We start from the raw sequence: 20050 nt of genomic DNA, 5'->3' as shown, positions 1-20050 counted from the left end.
TAAGAGCATAGATCATCTCTAAGAAGATGATACATGAGATCAGTTGAAGGCATGCTACTTCAACTGATTCTTGAAGGTGACTCCTTCACCTATCATTGTGCTACATCTCATCATCACGCTGCACCTCACCGTGCTGCACCATGCTGCACCCATCATCATAATGCTGCACCTCATGACCATGCTATAGTATGTACACATCATATTGCTGCACCTTATGCTGCACTGCTGTCCCATGTGTCATTGTTGAACCATGTTGTCATACATCTTGTCTCATGTGCTTGCAGCACCATGCTTGCCACTGCTATCCATGTTGTCCATGCTTGCAATGCTGCACCATGCTTGCCATGCTGTCCATGCTTGCCATGCTGCACCATGCTATCCATGCTTGCCATGCTGCACATGATTGCTGCTGTTCATGCTTTCTGTCCGATTGTGCCACTGCTGCACAATGTCATTGTTGTCCCATTGTGCCACTGCTGCACAATGTCATTGCTGTGCCATTATTGTTTTGTCTCATCATGCCGCTGTCCCATTGAACATTGCCTTAGCATTCCTTTGCTGTCCCATTTACTATTCAGTTGTCCCTTGCCACTGCTGCCTATATATATTCCTGTAGCTGCTGTCCCTAACAGTGATGGTATACCTTGCTGCTGTCCCCTTAGCCTTGCCATATCTTGCTGCTGTCCCATGTGTCTTAGCACCCTCCGCCTCTGATGAACCTGCCAAGCACACATTATCGAGGTTCGACGCACCCACTACATGGGATGGACCCGTCTAAGGTATGCGAAGTGTCGGGTTCTTGCGAGCTGAACTTGTTTCCTTAGGGTTTGTCTTAGAGGTACTCGTTCCAGCATCCAGAACATGGGGATGGGAACTCGGGACAGGTTCGCAAACTTGTGCAACACAGGTTATAACTAGGCCACTAAGAGGAAAAGGGGTTCCATGCTATTAGAGTGCATTCTATTCCATGGATGAGTAGAGTAGCCGAGAATGGATAAGGAGAGGGCAATTAGAGAGGATTTGTGCATGTAGCAGCGCACGAGCCACAAGCCTCGCTTCTTTGTACTTGCATCCATTTTCCATTTAGAGAAAGAGAGCAGAGCAATCTCACCTTCCAACTTGGTTTTCTCCCGAAAGGGTTTCCTAGTTTATATTTTGTGTTAATTTGTGGTTTGTGAGTTCTATTTCGCTCCTCTATTATTTGCAAAATTATAATTTGCATGCATATGCAATAAACAATAATTTACTGATCCAAAAATCTAAGGAGAATTAAACTCTCATAGTGCAAATTTCACATTTTAAGCATAATTTTACCAGATCTGTTGTGATGAATTGTCCAAGGCAGTTTAAAGATCACCCTCCTAGTGATACCAACGTCATCAGCATCTACCTCCTAACACCATCAACTAACCCCTTGGGCGACTAGAAGCCTAGAACCATCATCCATATTCAAATCACAACATAATGAGATACTATGCTCCACAACTATCCATAAGTGCAACTAAAGTGTTGAAAATTAGCGAGAAAAGTGTTTCCTTGATTTATGCCTTAATTCAATGAGTCAAAGTCGAGTTCCTTTTTGTGCATGGTTGAGTTCCTAAAATTTAGGAGTTTCCCTAAAAATTAGGAACATCAAGTTTTGATCTTTTAGTGTGAGTTAAATTGGGAACTGAAAGCTTAAGTGGAGTTAGCATCCTAAATCTTAGGAGGATCTAGTTAACTAATTCTGTTGGCTTGTGTTAACTAGAAAAGCTCCAGTTCAATTCCTTAATTGGAAAACTCACTAATTTTAGCCATTAAAATTGCCTTTAAAAGAAGGAACAAAGGCACAAGTTTAATCATTGTTTTGGGAGCACCAGTTGGTGAGACCAAGCAATAGGAAGCACAAGTTTGTGCGTGGAGCTTGTGAGAGGAAGAGTGTACAAGAGAAGCTTGTGCACAGGTTGGTAGAGGGCAATAGAGATCAGCAATCTTGCAAGGATTTCAAGCTTAGAACAGGAAAGACAAGTGTGTCTTTCAGATTGAAACAATTGTATTTTGTAAGAGATATATTGGTCAGTTTTTCTATCAATAAAACGCTCATCAAACAAAGGGTTTTCCCAGTTGGGTTCCTTAGTAAAAAAAGTTGTCTTGAATTGTGTGGCTGTGTTTTATTTCTGTTCCTAATTCTGCTGCAAATTGAGTATCATGGTATCAGAGCAGTTGGAACAAATTTAAGGGTCATCACAAGTGCATCTTGCATAAGGAGAAGGAGGTTTGATCTTAGGTTGGTGATTCTGCTTCCAAGTTTTATGTTGATTGAATGCTAGGTGATGAGGGTTGTTCAGAGTATTGAACAACAGTTCTATAGCAGCCTATGTACAGTGTGTTGGAGGCCTGTTAGTGGTTGTCTAGTTGCCCTAAGTGTTGTGGACAAGTGGCAGACTTGTCACAACAAGTGGGCTGTATTTTGATACCCTAAGGATTGGCTTTTGCAGCAACCAAGAGCAGTCAAGTGGGTTGGTCTTGCTGCCCTAGTTCACTAGTTTGGTGTTTGATAAATCAAAGATAAGAGTGCTCATTGCAGAAGTCGTAGATCAGTCAAGGAGTGACTGTGTGAGAAGATCTGAAATCCCTAAGAAGAGTGACAGTAGCAATTGATATGTCACAAAGATAGGGAAAATCTGGAGGGCTGAGTGACAGTATGCAGCAACTTGAAGACCTCAAGTACAATATGCATGAAAGGAGCGATGGGCTGTTAGGAGGCAGATTGATGGAGTCCTCGTTTAGGGAAGATCCAGTAGACCCTATGTGCAAACTTCTTAATGGAGCTAGAAGGTTGCTAGTGGGCAGATCAGTGAGCCAAAGTTAAGTGACACAAAAGGAGCTGTGATCATTGATAGTGGCAGATTGTGGTGCTGGACATGCATGCCTTCAGAGGGAGCAACTTTGAGCAACAAGGCAGAAAGTGCACAGAGTAGAGAAGTGATGGTTGAGTGAGAGCAGGATAAAGCTCTCAAGATGGAGCTTCAACCGATATCTCAGAGTGAGTCAAAGCTGTTGGCAGTTGGGCTGACCAGCAGGATGATGAATAGGAGGAGCAGTGCTCGCAGAGTATGGTGGGAAAGAACAGGTCTTCAAAGCAGGTTCCGCAAAAGAAAGTAGGGAAGCCTTCTAGTTCAGAGGGAGCAACTACAACAACAAAGAACTTGGTAGAGTTGAAGACAGATCTAGGTGGATGAGGTTCTCCCAGAACACCTTCCTCGCTAAGAGGGAGTGTTGAAAATTAGCGAGAAAAGTGATTCCTTGGTTTGTGCCTTAATCCAAGGAGTCAAGGTCGAGTTCTTAAAATTTAGCAGTTCCCTAAAAATTAAGAGTGCATAAGGCAGTTAACTGATGTGTTGACGTTGAATTTCAAGTTTTGATCTTCTAGTGAGTTAAATTGGGAACTGAAAGCTTAAGCGGAGTTAGCCTCCTAAATTTTAGGAGGATCCAGTTAACTAGTTCTATTGACTTTTGTTAACTAGAAAAACTTCAGTTCAATTCCTTAATTAGAAAACTCACTAATTTTAACCATTCAAATTGCCTTTAAAAGAAGGAACGAAGGCACACGTTTAATCATTGTTTTGGTGACCACGAGTTGATGAGACCAAGCAATAGGAAACACAAATTTGTGCGTGGAGCTTGTGATAGGAAGAGTGTGCATGAGAAGCTTGTGCACAGGTTGGTAGAGAGCAGCAGAGATCAGCAATCTTGCAAGGGTTTCAAGCTTAGAACAAGCAGGAGAGACAAGTGTGTTTTTCAGACTGAAACAGTTGTATTTTGTAAAAGATCTATTGGTCAGTTTTTCTATCAATAAAATTCTCATCAAGGAGAGGGTTTCCCCAGTTGGGTTCCCTAGTATAAAAATTGTCCTGAATTGTGTAACTGTGGTTTATTTTTGTTCCTAATTCCGCTGCAAATTGAGTAGATAAATTCTGTGTTTGTAAGAAAAGAAAGTGTTTTTCAGATTGTTCTTATCAGCAGATCAGAATTTCGTGGAAATTCTACATAAAGGATGATCAACAAAGCAAGCACATGTGAGAAGACCACTAAGCAGCTGGCACAATCATCCAAACAGGAAGTGAGATTCCCCCAAGCCAAAGACCCCCAGGGAACCAGGAGCAAATCTCCATCAATGTGATGAACATCACAAAGTGGAACCTCATACAATATGAGGTGTAATGCTTCGTAAGATTTTATTAATTGAATGATAAGCAGATTTGAACGAGAAAAATTACTTGTATGTGTGAATTGTTTTATGCTTCTGCTGTTTATTATTTCCAGTTATCTGCAGTTTATGATTTCCAGTTATTGTGTGATTGTTGCAATATTTATAAATTAATTTCTTCTGTTAATTAAATTAATTTCTGAGTTATTAAATTAATGGAATATTAGGATAGCAGCCACCTAGGGTTAGGGAAAATTTCACATATAACTGATGCCTATTGATTTTCATGAACATATTATTAGCATTGGTTTTGACTTATTTAGATTGCTCATACATATAAAGTTTCAGTTATTGAAGTTATACAAATATCACAGACAAATGTAGTACTGAAATTGTCTATAAGTTTCTTCATTGGGTTGTCTACTCATTCAACTCCTGATATGTACAAAGCATATATACTTGTACGAGTGATAATATAGTAGTAAAATTGAGGTCTGGTTAGTATTGAACTTCATCTTGCTGCTGTCACATCTTTCTGAATTCTCTTCGAATCTGGATCCATTTTATAAATTGTAATGATCTAAGCCTTCTAATTTTTATTTCCCTGTAGGGAACGAGATAGTGATAAAGATGGGAGGCTGAATTTCCCAGAATTCTATCATGGATTATACAGCCTCATAAGCAATTACGGGGAAAACATTTTCAATGAGTCCCATGTTTCCCACGACTATGAGTCCACGAGAGAGGCAGAAGCAAAGAAGTTGTTTACGGAACTTGACAAGAATCATGATGGGTATGCTTATGACAAAAAGCGCTTTAAATTTGGGATATCAAACATTGCATTTTAGATGGTTCTTGCATTCAAGGTAATGTACTGTCTTGTTACTAATCTCGCTGCAATGTTATGACTAGGTTTTTGATGGAAAATGAGTTGCAGCCTGTTATTAACAGGCTGCATCCAGGAGAGGAATACTATGCGAAACAGCAGGCAGATTATATGATAATGCAGGTTGGATTTTTCCTGATCAGTGCTCTGCCATTGTCATCTCCCTATATTTTGTTTAATTAGTGACAGTAATTTTGTCATGCTATTTTCTTTCCTACTGTTTGTCTCAAGGAGGTATACATATGAAGTTGTTTTTTCACACTTGTGTTCTTTCTAATTGGAATAAACAGAAAATAACAAGATTTGATGTGCCTGTGCAATGCAAGGGCACAAGGAATTTATATAGATGAATCTCTTTTCTAAGAATGTTAACTGAAGTTGAGAACTTGTGTTAGCTTTGCGTTAGTGACAAAATGTGATCAATGGAATGTCAACCCCCTATTTCTATTGAATACATACGTACATGTGTTTTGTTTCCTTTTCAAGATGATTTTGCAGCTTTTCCATTTTAAGCTTTCCTTGCATTCTAAAATCTTGTCAATAAGCTTTCCTTGCATTCTAAAATCTTGTCCCTTTTACTTGCTATTAAAGTCTGACATTTGAATATTACTAGTTTCTTTTTTGATTATCTTTTGATTAGCAGTTTTATTTTGCATTTATTGATTTGCTTTCCAGCAGGACTGGGCTTAAATTTCTTGGACATGGATTTTTGTGTTGATTTCTTATATTTCTACCATGACAGGCTGATGCTGACAAAGATGGGCGTCTGAGTTTGAAAGAGATGCTAGACCACCCGTATGTTTTCTATAGTGCCATATTCACTGATGAAGATGATGAAGATGATTACCATGACGAATTCCGTTAAAATCTTTGGACTAATTGGGAAGTTTCAAGGTTTAAGTTTCCTTCCTTTTCAGATAAAGCCATTTATTTGTTACGCTCGTTTTTTTAATAATGATGATGATGATGTCTAATTTGAATGTCACAGCCTAGCTAAACACCAAATTGATGTATGAGATCCCTTGTTTGTGGGCAAGGGACCCCATCCATGCAGTGATTTGATTGCTTAGTCTACAGATAACATTGTTATTATCTATTTTGATAAGGTCATCTTCTTTGCCTTCAATCAAGGCCTATCTATGTGACCTTTGTGCTCTCAACGTAATCCTATATTAAGATGATTTTGAATAATGCATTCACAAAATAACTGATACTAAATGTTTTGCATCAGGTCTGCTGAAGTTTTGTTATGTACCAATATTTGAAGATCACGTAGGCAATCTATTAGCTTGGGATCAATCTTCCTTCGCACAATTTTGGGTAGGGTTTCCAAGGTACCTAGCGTCTTAGCAAATAATAGTCCAAATCTTAGTTGCAGTTTTCACAGTAAGTCATTTAGTGGAAGCTGGTTAATTGTAACACTGTAACATGGTTTTCCATGCAAAGTTTGACTTTTTGTAGAGTTGTTAGTGGTTTCTATCGGCTATCATAAGAAGCCACGTTGATATATTATTTCTCATTGTTATTCACTTTTATTGAGGGCTTTGGCAGCCGATCTTATGGTTGGGAAAAATGTAAACATGTATCTGCTTGCCTAGACACCATGTTAGTCCTCGTGCATACCTGTGTTTGTCACTTGAAATAAATGTTTACTCAGTTCAAAGGTATATTTTACCTATTCCTTGTAGCCATTACGCATACCCACCATAGTGTAACATGTGGATGGCGGTTTAATTTATTCCAATACTGGGGAAAAAAAGGATTCAAAAGATTAATTCTTGATTCGCCCTGTTGCTGTTGTGTTATTGATCTATGTCCACTCCGCAAATCAATTGATGATGTGCTACCTTCTTACTGATGCAGGTTAGTTTCAACTTTCAAGTTTCAACATGCCATTTCCATTAAAGCTTGAAGGGGATTTGTATCTGGGATTAACATTCCAATGCCTCTTCTCAGATTTTGTTTGATAATTATTGTAGATCTGTTATTCTATAAATTAATCAGAAATCTTTAGATATTGTAAGTGTATTTTTGATCTAAGTTGATCTTGTTTCTGTAGAATAAGTGTTCTCTAAATCTTAACTGATGGTATATTGTAGATATATTTGATGACAATCATTACAGCGCCATGCCAGGCAGATCAATACAATGGAAATGTTTCCTGATGAACAGTTTTATAAAAATGTTTTATTGGTTACATATTTTGAAGTTTTTTTTACATGCTGAATTTCAACTTATCCGTGTATATTAATTTTCCCAGTAACATGAGTGTTTTGTATGATGGCATCTACACATCAGAGTAACAATTAAAGGATTCCTGGATATTAGTTTTCCCATCACCATGCAGGTTTCGAAAGACTGGCATGTCCTATTCTGGAGAGGCAATGTGAGTATCTTATGTACTTGAAAGCATCCATGTATGATAATTTTCGTTGTACAAGCAGAGGGGATGTATAAAAGTTAGCACGCAACAGAAGGTTGTGCATGAGAAATATTCATTGATAGCCTATTCGTAATATTGTTTTCTACCGACGTGTCAGCTAACAGACAAAACGTGTACACATATATATTTGAGCAGAAGGAGAAGAGCAAGATGCGAAGTAAAAATGGAATAGATAGGTTTCAGACTGTACGAAAGGCTGTACATTCACCATGAGACAAGTCCGATAGTACACCTGCTTTATTTACGGGAGATTTTAGAGTCTACCTGCAATGTACCAAACATATTCACCACAGGTAGGGAAACAAACACGAAATTTAACATTTCTATTATTCCTATGTCAGATAATTTACGACTTAGAATGGAGTAATATTCAAGATTAATACACCACAACCGCACAAAAATATATTTCAAAGTTCGTAGTGCTCATTAGTTCATTCCAGTTGTTGGACTTATCATCAATTTTTGCTGTGAATGAGGGAATTATCATGCAAAAAGGCATTGCTAGAACTATTTAACTTGTAAGAGAAAGCTTTCCCTTTGTAATCAACTAGAAAGTGATTTACTGGTTAAAGAGTGTATTGTAAGTGAAGGCTGAAATTTTAAAATAGTATCCTTGCATGGACTGTACCAAAAAAGTATCCTACATGGACAATCTTTACTTCCAGGCTTGGACGAAGCTTGGGATAACTATTTTGACCACATGATGGATGCCGGGATGAATGGGTAAGGAGAGCATTTGGTCAAACAGATCACAAGATCTTGCAAAATCCACATCCATTGTGTAATGAATATAATATATAAAAAAATAATAATAATGATTAAGTAAATAATAATGAGTTATTAAGAGACATGTGACATGACTATTCTGGAAGGGTGACCACATGATGGATGTCGGGATGAATGGGTAAGGAGAGCATTTGGTCAAACAGATCACAAGATCTTGCAAAATCCACATCCATTGTGTAATGAATATAATATATAAAAAAATTAATAATGATTAAGTAAATAATAATGAGTTATTTTCAGACATGTGACATGACTATTCTGGAAGGGTACCTTGCTTAGTATATAAGCAACCCTCATCTGCAATGTAGATACTCTTCATTCATACATTTATAAAATATATTTTTTATGCTTAAAATGGATTATTTTACTATATTCAAAATATTTTGCACTATTTGATTTGCATAAATTTAAATAAATTAACTTTGTTCGTTTTATTGTTATAAGAGGTATAAATAAATTAACTTTGTTCATTATATTGTTATTAGAGCAATTCAACTATATGGCTGCTCAATTGCTGCATAGAGTTAGTTTGATTCAGTTTTTGGTCATCAACACTTTGTCTTTGTTGCTTGATTCAGTTTTTGGTCATCAATACTTTGTCTTTGTTGCTTGATTCAGTTTTTGGTCATCAACACTTTGTCTTTGTTGCAACTATATGGCTGCTCAATTGATGCATAGAGTCACTTTGATTCAGTTTTTGGCCATCAACACTTTGTTTTTGTTGTAGTTAAGAAGTTGCGATTAAGACTTTTAGCCATAGTAAGTTTGTTTGGAGGTTTTCCATTCTAACATTAGGCCTTCGACCATTATATATATATATATATATGAAAAATAACAGAAGAAAAAAACACAAATAAAATAAATATAATTTATTAAAGCAATAAAATTGTCAGACCAGGGGGTAACTCCTCAAATCAAAACTCATATTATTAATTCAGGTTGTTCATTATTATATACAAGAGAGAGTGACTGTTCAGTTCATCTCCCGATGACTCTATCTTTTTTATTATTTATTTACATTAATTACAACTGTACACCCAATCCCTCTGATTAGGTGTCAACATTCCCCCCTTAATTTGAAGGGATGTTGGTGAGTCCAATCATCGTTCTGAATCTTTTAAGCTTTTCTTTTCCAAGTGCTTTGGTGAAGATGTCTGCAATTTGCTCATTAGTGGAACAATGGCGGAGATGGATTGTTTTGGACTCAACATGATATCGAATCAGATGATATTTAGTATTGATGTGTTTTGTTCGATCATGGAACTTCAGGTTCTTGGCCAACTTTATTGTAGAGGTATTGTCAATCATGAGTGGAGTCGATTGTACTTGTTTTACCTACAAATCTTCAAGAATTTTCCTGAGCCACACAATTTCTTTTGTTGCCTCAGCTGTTGCCACATATTCTGCCTTTGTTGTGGAATTTGTTGGAACTGATTGTTTGCGTGATCTCCAGGAGACAACCCTTGATCTAAGACTTGTAGCATAACCTCAAGTAGATAACCCGGTTTCTTTGTCTCCATCGAAGTTTGAATCAGAGTATCCAATCAAGCTGAAGACGCCCACCTGTGTATACTTGATTCCGAAGTCTTGAGTTCCCTTAAAGTACTTTAGAACTCTTTTTGCAGTAGACCAATGTCCCTCACAAGGCTTTTGCATAAATTTGGAGCGGATTCCAACAACAAATGAAATGTCTGGTCTGGTAGTGGTTAGGTAGTTGAGACTTCCTACAAGCTATCTATACTTTGTTGCATCCTCAAATTATTTTCCTTCAATGGATGTGAGCTTTAAGTTTTGTTCCATTGGAGTAGTCATAGGATTGCATTCAGTCATACCAAACCTGTTCAACAGATTTCCAATATACTTCTTTTGAGAAAGGAATATGGATTTTGGATGTTGAGTTACTTCAAGACCAAGATAGTAATGAACATAGCCCAAATCAATCATTTCAAAACCTTTCTTCAATTCCTTCTTTATGGATGCAATGTAGCTTTCATTGTTCCGTGTCATCAAAAGATTATCTACATATACCACAAGATATATAACTGTTTTGCCAACTTTCTTGACAAACAAAGTTGCATCATCAAGATCATAATGTTTGAAATTGAGTTTCAGAAGATGCTTAGTCAGTTTTTCATACCAGGCTCGTGGTGTTTGTTTGAGGCCATACAAGGATTTCACAAGTTTGCATACTTTATGTTCATTTCCTTTCACAGCAAATCCTTTAGGTTGGGACATAAAAACATTTTCTTTTAGATCTCCATTCAAGAAAGCAATTTTTCCAACCATTCTGAGTTGCTAGGGCAAAGAGTGTCCGGATGGTAGCCCATTTTGTTGTGGGGGCAAAAGTTTCTTCATAATCGACCCCTTCCTTCTGTGCAAAACCTTTTGCCACAACCCTGGCTTTGTGTTTGTCAAGTGAGCCATTAGCTTTATACTTGTTCTTGTTGATCCAGGTGGATATTGGTGGCCACCTGCCAAGTCCACCTGGACCCCCACCATTGTTTCTCTCAACATTTTCAGTTTCCTTAATTGTAACACAACTTACTATTTTTAGCAGTTTTTCGGGTCCTAAACTTCCGGAGCTGTTTTGAGGCCCTAAACAACGTTTTTTGGAAAATCTGGGGGCAACATGGGTCCATGGACCGATGTTTCCCTTCCCAAAGTGGTAGTGCTCGGATAGATCTTTCTAACGAGCTATTGTACGCGTCAAATGGAGATCGTATGCCAAAGTTACGACCCCGGGAAGTTGGTGTACCAATTTACCCAAACGGGGCCCATAGTTTGGCGTTTCATCTTCTAGGGTTAAGTTTTGGAATGTTAAGGGTTTTCCATTGTTTCTCAACAATAAATAGGCCTTCGAGCCTCATTGTAACACAGTTCAGAGGCATGTAGCCACCACATCTCTTCTCAGAGATAAGCTACCAACGCCCTAGCTAGTTTGTTTCCATTACTGTTTGTAAGCATATTTTAGTATTTTACATTAATGAAATGAAGTATTATTTCCGCTGCATATCTGTGTTTATGGTTATCTCTGTAATTTGTTGCGTTCCTGTTTAAGTCTGGATCAGTGGTATCAGAGCGGTTTGCTTTTTCTCTGTTTTTCTTTGCATGTCCCCAACAAGGTCGGGATATAAGGAGTTAGGGCTTGAACTGGTCGAACCTTTGCAAGACCAGCATCGCAAATCTCGACGGCCTCCCATGATGGATGACAAGAAAGACGAGGGGGCAGGAGATCCCATCAAAATCTTGCTCGAAGAAGCCCTCGAGCGACAACGGAACGCGATGATGGACAACTTTTCCTAGATCCTTCAGCGGCTACCCAGAAGCGACGCATCGGCTTCCAGCAGCTACTCTGGAAACGCCACGCCCTTTAAGGTACAAGTTAATTTTGAAATCCCCATATTCGAGGGTCAGATAGACGCAGATGCCGTAGATAAATGGTTAAATCTGCTAGAGGGTTATTTTTCTGTTCATGAATATTCGAGTCGGGAAAATATTATTTTCGCTCTTCTCAACGCAGCCCCCCACGTCAAGGACTGGTGGGAAACCTACTGCGAGCAAAAGGATGAAAGTACTGGCTCACTATTTTCAGCCGCACCCACCTGGAATTCATTCCGGGATGCCATCAAGGAGCAGTACTACCCTATCGGAAGCTATGAGGATGAATACATAAAGTGGACCACGCTGTGGCAGGGAAGGGACCAAGACGTGCCGGAGTTCACCAATCTTTTCTATACCCTTCACACAAAGTTGGGTATCAAGGATTCAGAGCAACATTTGATACTCAAATACCGTGGCTGCCTGCACAAGTACATCCAGGAAGAAATACAATTCCTGAACATCTCCTCGCTTGGCGCAACATACCGATATGCCGTCAAGGTCGAACAGAAGTATAAACAAAAGAAGCGAGACTTTGGATCTGCGAATCCAAAGCAGGGGAAAGGTGCCCCTAAACCACAGAACAAAGGACAAAGCCAAGGCGGGGCAGCGCAAGACAACCCGTCAAAGCTGCAAGCAAAGAACAACACCGCGAAGCCAAAAAAGGACACGGGAAAATGTTGTGAGTTCCATAAGAGCTCCACTCACAACACAAGTGAGTGTCGGGCCAAGCAGTCACTGGTGGCCGAGCTAAAGGTTTCAGAATCAGATGCATGTTCTGACTCTGAGTCAGAACCCGATAAGGGGAATGACAAAAGGAAGCAGATCATTGATGCGGATCCCAACGCCACTGTTGCTACTGCCAAGATCCAGAAAAATGAACCCGAAGATCCAGAAGAGGAGGAGCATCTCTTCCACTCCCAGATGTGGGTAAAGGGCTCCCCGATACAGTTCATCGTTGATAACGGGAGTCAAAAGAACCTCATTTCGGCAGAGGTCGTGAAGTGGTTGGGCTTACCGACCACAACACATCCACAACTGTACACCATTGGGTGGCTTCACCAAAGACGAGATCTTCGCGTGAGCCAGCAGTGTCGCCTTCCATACAACATCAAGCCCTTCACGGATGAGGTATTATGTGACATTGCTCCCCTTGAAGTTTGTGATGTATTATTAGGACAGCCATACTTGTGGAAGCGACATGCTGTGTATGAATCAAGGCCCCGTGCTGTTATTATTACATTGGGAAATAAGTCGTACAGGATACCAGAGGTAGCACCACCTACCACCATCTCTTTGATTACTGCAAAACAATGCAGTAAGCTCATTTCCAAAACCACGAAATTTGTTTTACTGATGATACTCCCTCAAGGAAAGAAGAAGACAGTGGCCGCGGCCTCCAGACAGGGCCCCTTTGCACGACAACTACAGATGGACAAGGTCATGGAGGAGTACGAGGACATCTTCACCTCCCCCGCAGGGGTTCCTCTACGCTGTCAGGTCAAGCACTCCATCGATCTGACCCAGGTGCGCCGCTACCCAATGGACCAATTTATCGGCGCTCCGTTCTGGAGAACGATGAAATCAAGAGGCAGATTCAGGAGCTCCTGCAGAAAGGTCACATCCGTCCGAGTTCATCGCCTTGTGGGAGCCCGATTGTGTTGGTACAGAAGAAGGATGGGACGTGGAGACTCTGTATTGACTATCGGGCGCTGAACAAGATCACTGTCCATAATAGGTACCCGATCCCGCGGATTGATGACCTCATGGACCAACTAAAGGGGGCGAAATATTTCAGCAAGATCGATCTGAAGTTAGGATATCACCAGGTACCAATCAAATCCTCTGATGTGTGGAAGACTGCCTTCAAATCCAAGGAGGGCCTTTTTGAATGGTTGGTTATGCCTTTCGGATTGACGAATGCTCCTGCAACCTTCATGAGGGTAATGGATGACATCTTGCGGCCATTCACCAACTCATTTGTAGTAGTATACTTGGATGACATTCTGATCTTCAACCAGAGTTGGGAAGAGCACCTCCACCACATCCGACAGGTTTTCCAAACACTGCGGCAACACAATCTATGTGCCAATTTGGAGAAATGCACTTTTGGCATGACCCAGGTTCAGTATCTGGGATACATCATTGATGAACAGGGGGTGCATGTGGATCCAGCCAAGATCCAAGTCATTCGGGATTGGCCATCTCCAACCACTCTAACAGAGCTCCGCAACTTTTTAGGTCTTGCCAACTTCTACCGCAGGTTCGTGTTGGGGTTTTCTCATATTACTTGGCCCTTGAGTCAAGTCACCAAGGGAGGGGCGAAAACAAAATTCTTTTGGTCTGAATCTCAACAGAAGACATTCATAGAGTTGAAGGATCACCTTTGCACGACACCAGTGCTCGCGTTACCAGATTTACAACAACCATTTGAGGTCGAGACAGATGCCTCTGACTATGCTATTGGGGCAGTCCTTACTCAACATGGACATCCAGTGGCATATCATAGTGAAACACTTTCAGGCACAGTCCGGAAGTACCCCACTTATGATAAAGAGATGTATTCCATTGTACAGGCCTGCCGACAATGGAAGCATTACATTTTGGGGAAGGAAACGGTCATCCACACAGACCACCGACCCCTGCAGTTCATACAGACCCAAGGGAAATTGCAAGATGATCGCCATCAGAAGTGGTCTACATACCTGCAACAGTTCCACTTGAATATCAAGTATAAGAATGGCAACACAAATAATGTTGCAGATTGCCTCAGTCGACCACCGATCATGGCGTTAACCACCGTGCTCAACTCTTGTGGGCACGAGACTTCTGATTGGCCACTTCTCTACAAAAGCGACTCAGAATTCAACCACACATACCAGACACTCTTGGAGGGTCGACATGTTCCAGATTTTCACCTCCAGGATGCCCTGTTATGCCACCTGGGTCACCTTTGTGTTCCTTCAAGTGAGCGTGCCAAGATGATTTGGGAAGCACACTACAGTCGGGCTATTGGGCATTTCGGGGTCAAGAAAACAGTGGCAGTACTGCAAAATTATTTCTATTGGCCGAATCTTCGACAGGATGTTGGGAAGTACATCAGATCATGTACTGCTTGTGCCATTGCCAAACCAACCATCAAGAAACACGACCTCTATACCTCGTTGCCTACCCCTAGTCGACCTTGGGAATCCATCTCCATGGATTACATGTCAGGCCTTCCTTCCACTAAGCATGGAAATGACTGTGTTTTTGTGGTCGTCGACAGGTTCTTGAAGATGGCCATTATGGCGGCCTGCAAGAAGAATATCACAGCAGAAGCCACTGCTAAACTCTTCTTTGAACGAGTTTGGGTGCACTTTGGGATCCCACAGTCTATCATCTCAGATCGGGATAGTCGGTTCCTCAGCACATTTTGGTCCAGTCTCTGGTCAATGCTGGACACCAAACTCACGAAGTCCACAACCTTCCATCCTCAAACTGATGGCCAGACAGAGGTTGTCAATAGGATGATTGTGCACATTCTACGCATGTATAACTCAAAGCATCCACGCACATGGGACGAGAGCCTCCCCTATGTTCAACACAGCTACAACCGAGCTCTTCACAGCTCCACTGGCCATAGCCCTTTTCAGGTGGGTTTGGGATTCCAGCCACTATGCCCCATTGATGTGGCCATGCCACTTGCAGCTACTCACATAAATTCAGCGCATGTCCAGTCCGAAACAGATAAGGCCACCAACTTCATTGAGCGCATCCAACATATTCGCCAGTATGTCCATGAAATTTTGGAGAAATCAAATGCCAAGTACAAGCAGCGACATGATCAACATCGGGTGCAACACAAGTTTCAGGTGGACGATAAAGTCTGGTTGCATTTGCAAAAGGAACGCCTTACTGGAGCCTATCGGAAACTGAGACCACTCCGATATGGTCCTTACACCATTACTAAGGCTATGGGAGACAATGCATTTGAGCTCAGCATTCCCCCATTCCTTGGCCTGCACCCAGTGTTCAATGTGGACCGCCTTCGGCCATACTTTCCACCATTGCTAGACACATCCGACATTGCAGAACAGCGCACACCCACAGAATTAAATCCAGATTGCATGGAACAAGCTGGAACTCATCGGATCATGGACACACAGATCAAGAACACTCGCCAACAGAATATCCAACTGTATCGAGTTGTCAAAGCAGGCCAACTCCTTCACTAGGGCAAGTGGCTCACTAGGGAACAAGTGCAACAAAAGTTTCCTCATCTCATGGAGGAACTCAACGCAATGGGGACCATTGCTTCCTAAGGGGGGAGGAATGATCCAGGTGGATATTGGTGGCCACCTGCCAAGTCCACCTGGACCCCCACCATTGTTTCTTTCAGCATTTTCAGTTTCCTTAATTGTAGCACAACTTACTATTTTCAGCAGTTTTTCGGGTCCTAAAATTCCGGAGCCGTTTTGAGGCCCTAAACGACGTTTTTTGGGAAATCTGGGGGCAAAATGGGTCCATGGACCGATGTTGCCCTTCCCAAAGTGGTAGTGCTCGGATAGATATTTCTAACGAGCTATTGTACGCGTCAAACGGAGATCGTATGCCAAAGTTACGACCCCGGGAAGTTGGTGTACCAATTTACCCAAACGGGGCCCATAGTTTGGCGTTTCATCTTCTAGGGTTAGGTTTTGGAATGTTAAGGGTTTTCCATTGTTTCTCAACAATAAATAGGCCTTCGAGCCTCATTGTAACACAGTTTAGAGGCATGTAGCCACCACATCTCTTCTCAGAGATAAGCTACCAACGCCCTAGCTAGTTTGTTTCCATTACTATTTGTAAGCATATTTCAGTATTTTACATTAATGAAATGAAGTATTATTTCCGCTGCATATCTGTGTTTATGGTTATCTCTGTAATTTGTTGCGTTCCTATTTAAGTCCGGATCACTTGTAGACCCACTTGCAGCCAATTGGTTTGGTTCCCAATGGAGGATTAACCAGCTTCCAAGTGCCATTCTTTATCAGGGCATGATACTCCTTTTGCATCGCTTCTTTCCAGTCATCATGAGAAGCAACTTCTTTGAAGGAAGTTGGTTCAAAATCTGTAGACAAATTCAATTCACAATCATAAGAAACATCCATATCAACAGGTGAATCAGAGTCATCTACATCACCTCCATTTTGCCGCTTTGAATTTCTAGTTCCCGTCTTTCCAACCTCATCAGGATGAAAACTTTCAAGTGTCTTTGTCAGCCACTTTGGGGGACCTTTCCCAGATGGTCCAGGTTGCTCTGTTAATTGAGTTGGGATTGAATCAAGATTGAGTCTCCCAATTCTGTCAATCACATTACTCAAAGTATCATCCGTTGTTGGAGTTTCATGCAGGGGAGAGAGTGCTTCAGAAGAAGATTCCACAGGTTGATCTAGTATAAGAATCCCCCCTTCAAGATGTGGAATCTGATTATCAAATTCTTGAAATGATTTTGTATTTGTGAATCTATCCAAGCGATCAAGTTGTCTTTCAACAACATTGTCAGTTTTGGATGATTTAAGAAAGGTTACATCTGTAGATACAACAAACTTTTTGTTGACTTCATCATAGAGACGGTATGCTTTGGAGGTGTTTGAATACTCCAAGAAGATACACTTACGACTTCTTGCACCAAGTTTGTTTCTATGTATCTTTGGTATCAAGGGATAACAGTTGGAACCAAAGACCCTGAGATGCTTTATCGAAGGAATGTTGGGTTGTGTTATATTCTTTCCACGATTAGCCCACGTAGTTAACCAGGAGTTAGAGGGGGGGAGGTCACAGGGGGTTTGAGGGGCACCCGTAAACCCACTCACCCAGAAAATTTTGGTTTTGGACCCTATGTTAGGTTGGGCGGACCCACATATGGTTTTGTGCATGATTTTCGCACATGTTTTTGGACGCGATGGTTTTCGGTCCATGGTTTTGGACGTGATGGTTTTTCGCTCCATGGTATTGGATGCTTCGGCATGTATAAATATGTATTGTAACATTGAAAGGAACATAATGAAAAATCAAGCTGGTAGTCTTGATTTTGGGATCAAGTGGGAAAATATCTGTATATATGTGTTTTATGTGTTATGCTCTCGCATTGTTTATTTACTGTGTTTTTTAGAATTCGTATGCAGGTAATTTCTGTACAGGGTTAAAACCTACAAAAAATGTGCCCATATCACATTTCATAAGGAGTCTTGTTTCTGATAACATTAGATGGACATCTATTTTGTATATACAACACATAGAACTGCATCAACCCAAAACATCATTTTTACATTTTTGAAGAACAACATGGAGCGTACCATATTTAAGATTGTCCGATTCATTCTTTCAGCTACACCGTTTTGTTGGGGATTATAAGGTAGAGTTGTTTGATGTTTGATCCCATGTTGGCGAAGATAATTTTCAAATTCATTTGAAGTGTATTATTTTTCATTATCAATGCAAATAGAGTCAATATGAGACTGTGCATCATTTTCAATCCATGTATAAAAGTTCTTGAATGTTTGAAAAGCATCAGATTTGTTCTTCAATAAATAAACCCAACACATTCTAGTGGTCATCAATAAATGTCATCATATATTTATTTCCATTTGTATAAAACACAGGAATTGGACCACATAAATCTGGATGAATGAGTTCAAGTTTTCTATGTGCTCTAGAGTGTGAATCATGAAAGGACTGTTTGCTATGCTTTCCTAGAACGCAAGCATCACATTGCTTAAGCTTCCTAGGAATTGTAGGCAAATTAAAAACACCAGTTTTCTTCAACAAGCGGAGGCTGTCATAGTTCAAATGTCCAAATATAGCATGCCATAATAAACTTGATGGAAGTGTACTTTCTTCATAATGAGAATTGTATGAGAAATGTTGTGCACGAGCAGAGGTACCCTGTAGCTTGAGAAGCCTTTCTTATTCTATCCCTGTCATGACAAGTGAGTGGCCAGATGCTTTTCTCACCTCAAGCTTGCCATCAAACATATGAATGGAGTGACCTTGTTGGCGGATGTGGACCAAGGATAGCGAGTTTCTCCTCAACTGTGGGAGATATAGAACATGATGCAGAAGAAAGTCTAGAAGACCAGACAATTTAAGCTTGATTGTGCCAAGCCTTGATGGCTTGAGTTTTGATTGGTCTGCAAAGTATACTGCTCCATCAACATTGTCAGTAAATTCTTCAAAAAAATCTTTTCTATGAGTCATGTGGCAAGTTGCCCCTGAATCAAGCAACCAATCATTTTTCGAAGAAGCAAGTGAAGCATTAAATAAGTTTTCATTTACTCCAATATTACATTGTGCCATAACATAATGAGCGGATTCAGGTGCTTTACCTTTGTCTGTGTCATTAGTTTTACCTTCGGGTTGGTTTCTTTGCTGCTCAATTTTGTCCCAAGGTAACTTGCATGTGGCGCATCATGTGATCCATTTATTTTGCAGTGTATGCAATGCAAATCTGACTTTTCTCCTTGAGAGTGTTTGCCCCCCCTGTTTCTGAAATATCTTCCTCTTCCTCTTCCTCTTCGACCACCTCTTCCTCTGGAAGAATCTTGGGCAAGATTATTTTCTTTATGAGCAAGGCACACAACCTGTTCAGAGGATTCAAGCGCTGTCTTCTTCCCAAAAGCTTTCTCTCTTTCAACAAATTTTTTCACAAGGGAGTCAAAGATAATATCTTTGAGATTTCCATTTGCTTGCAATGACTCAAGATAATTGGAGTAAGTAGGATAAAGTGTCTCGAGAAAAGCGATAAGAGGAATATCCAATTCAACCTTAGTGACTTTGATATCATGCATTATAGATTTTACTTTGGATGCAAGAGCAAGAGGATCATTATTTTGTAATTCAAGGGTGAAGAGTTTAATCATGAGTTGAACAACTTCAAGTGCAGAGTGTGAGTCATAGAGTTCTTTCAGCTTTTGTAAGGCTTCGAAAGCATTTGAAAATGACGAAATATGTCGGCTCACCTCTTCTCTTATGGATGTTGCAATCAGTGCATAGGCCTTGTTGTTCTTATTTTCCAAAATTGCGAGCTCCTTGTCTGAGGTAGGCTGTTTTAGCGTTTCGTCTCCTTCTCAAACACACACTCCTTTCCATAGCTCATTAAAAATGAGAGTGTGTTTTATCTTCTGGGACCACTCAGGATAGTTCTCCTTGCCAGTAAGAACTATTCCCACAATAGATATGATTGAATGCATATCGTTATACCAACAACGTTCAACCTGGTATTGCCTTCTTTCACCCGTATACAAGAGTTTGACGTTTAAGAGATGAACGACGGAGAGATGAACGGTGTTAAGAGATGAATGGCAAAGATGAGCGGAGGAGATGAACGAAGGAGGGCCGTTGATGG

At 40.5% G+C, this 20050-nt stretch overlaps 1 protein-coding gene across 5 annotated transcripts in view; it reads left to right on the top strand.

Annotated features, from left to right (window-relative positions):
• The window catches only part of LOC149143566 (Calcium-binding EF hand family protein), an 80616-nt gene extending 73455 nt beyond the window's left edge, over window positions 1-7161 (top strand). Inside the window, exons 4-9 of one of the 5 annotated variants that reach the window (XR_016264154.1) lie at window positions 4800-4982; window positions 5102-5198; window positions 5818-5969; window positions 6064-6181; window positions 6307-6395; window positions 6939-7161. Coding sequence is in view for 2 of the 5 variants with exons in the window: in XM_089447097.1 (XP_089303223.1) it covers window positions 4800-4982; window positions 5102-5198; window positions 5818-5940 (403 nt within the window). In the remaining 3 variants the exon portion in view is untranslated. Of the gene's footprint in view, window positions 1-4799; window positions 4983-5101; window positions 5199-5817; window positions 5970-6063; window positions 6182-6306; window positions 6851-6938 lie in introns of those variants that run through there. The other 4 variants (XR_016264152.1, XR_016264153.1, XM_089447097.1 and 1 more) reach the window with 4 other exon arrangements.
• The last annotated feature ends 12889 nt before the right edge of the window (window positions 7162-20050 follow it).

This window comes from Pinus tabuliformis, chromosome X (assembly GCF_031772625.1).
Source record: "Pinus tabuliformis cultivar Carrire ecotype Pingquan chromosome X, CPIR1, whole genome shotgun sequence".
In the NCBI taxonomy this organism is placed as follows: domain Eukaryota; kingdom Viridiplantae; phylum Streptophyta; class Pinopsida; order Pinales; family Pinaceae; genus Pinus; species Pinus tabuliformis.
This window is presented reverse-complemented; position numbering and strand designations above follow the sequence as displayed.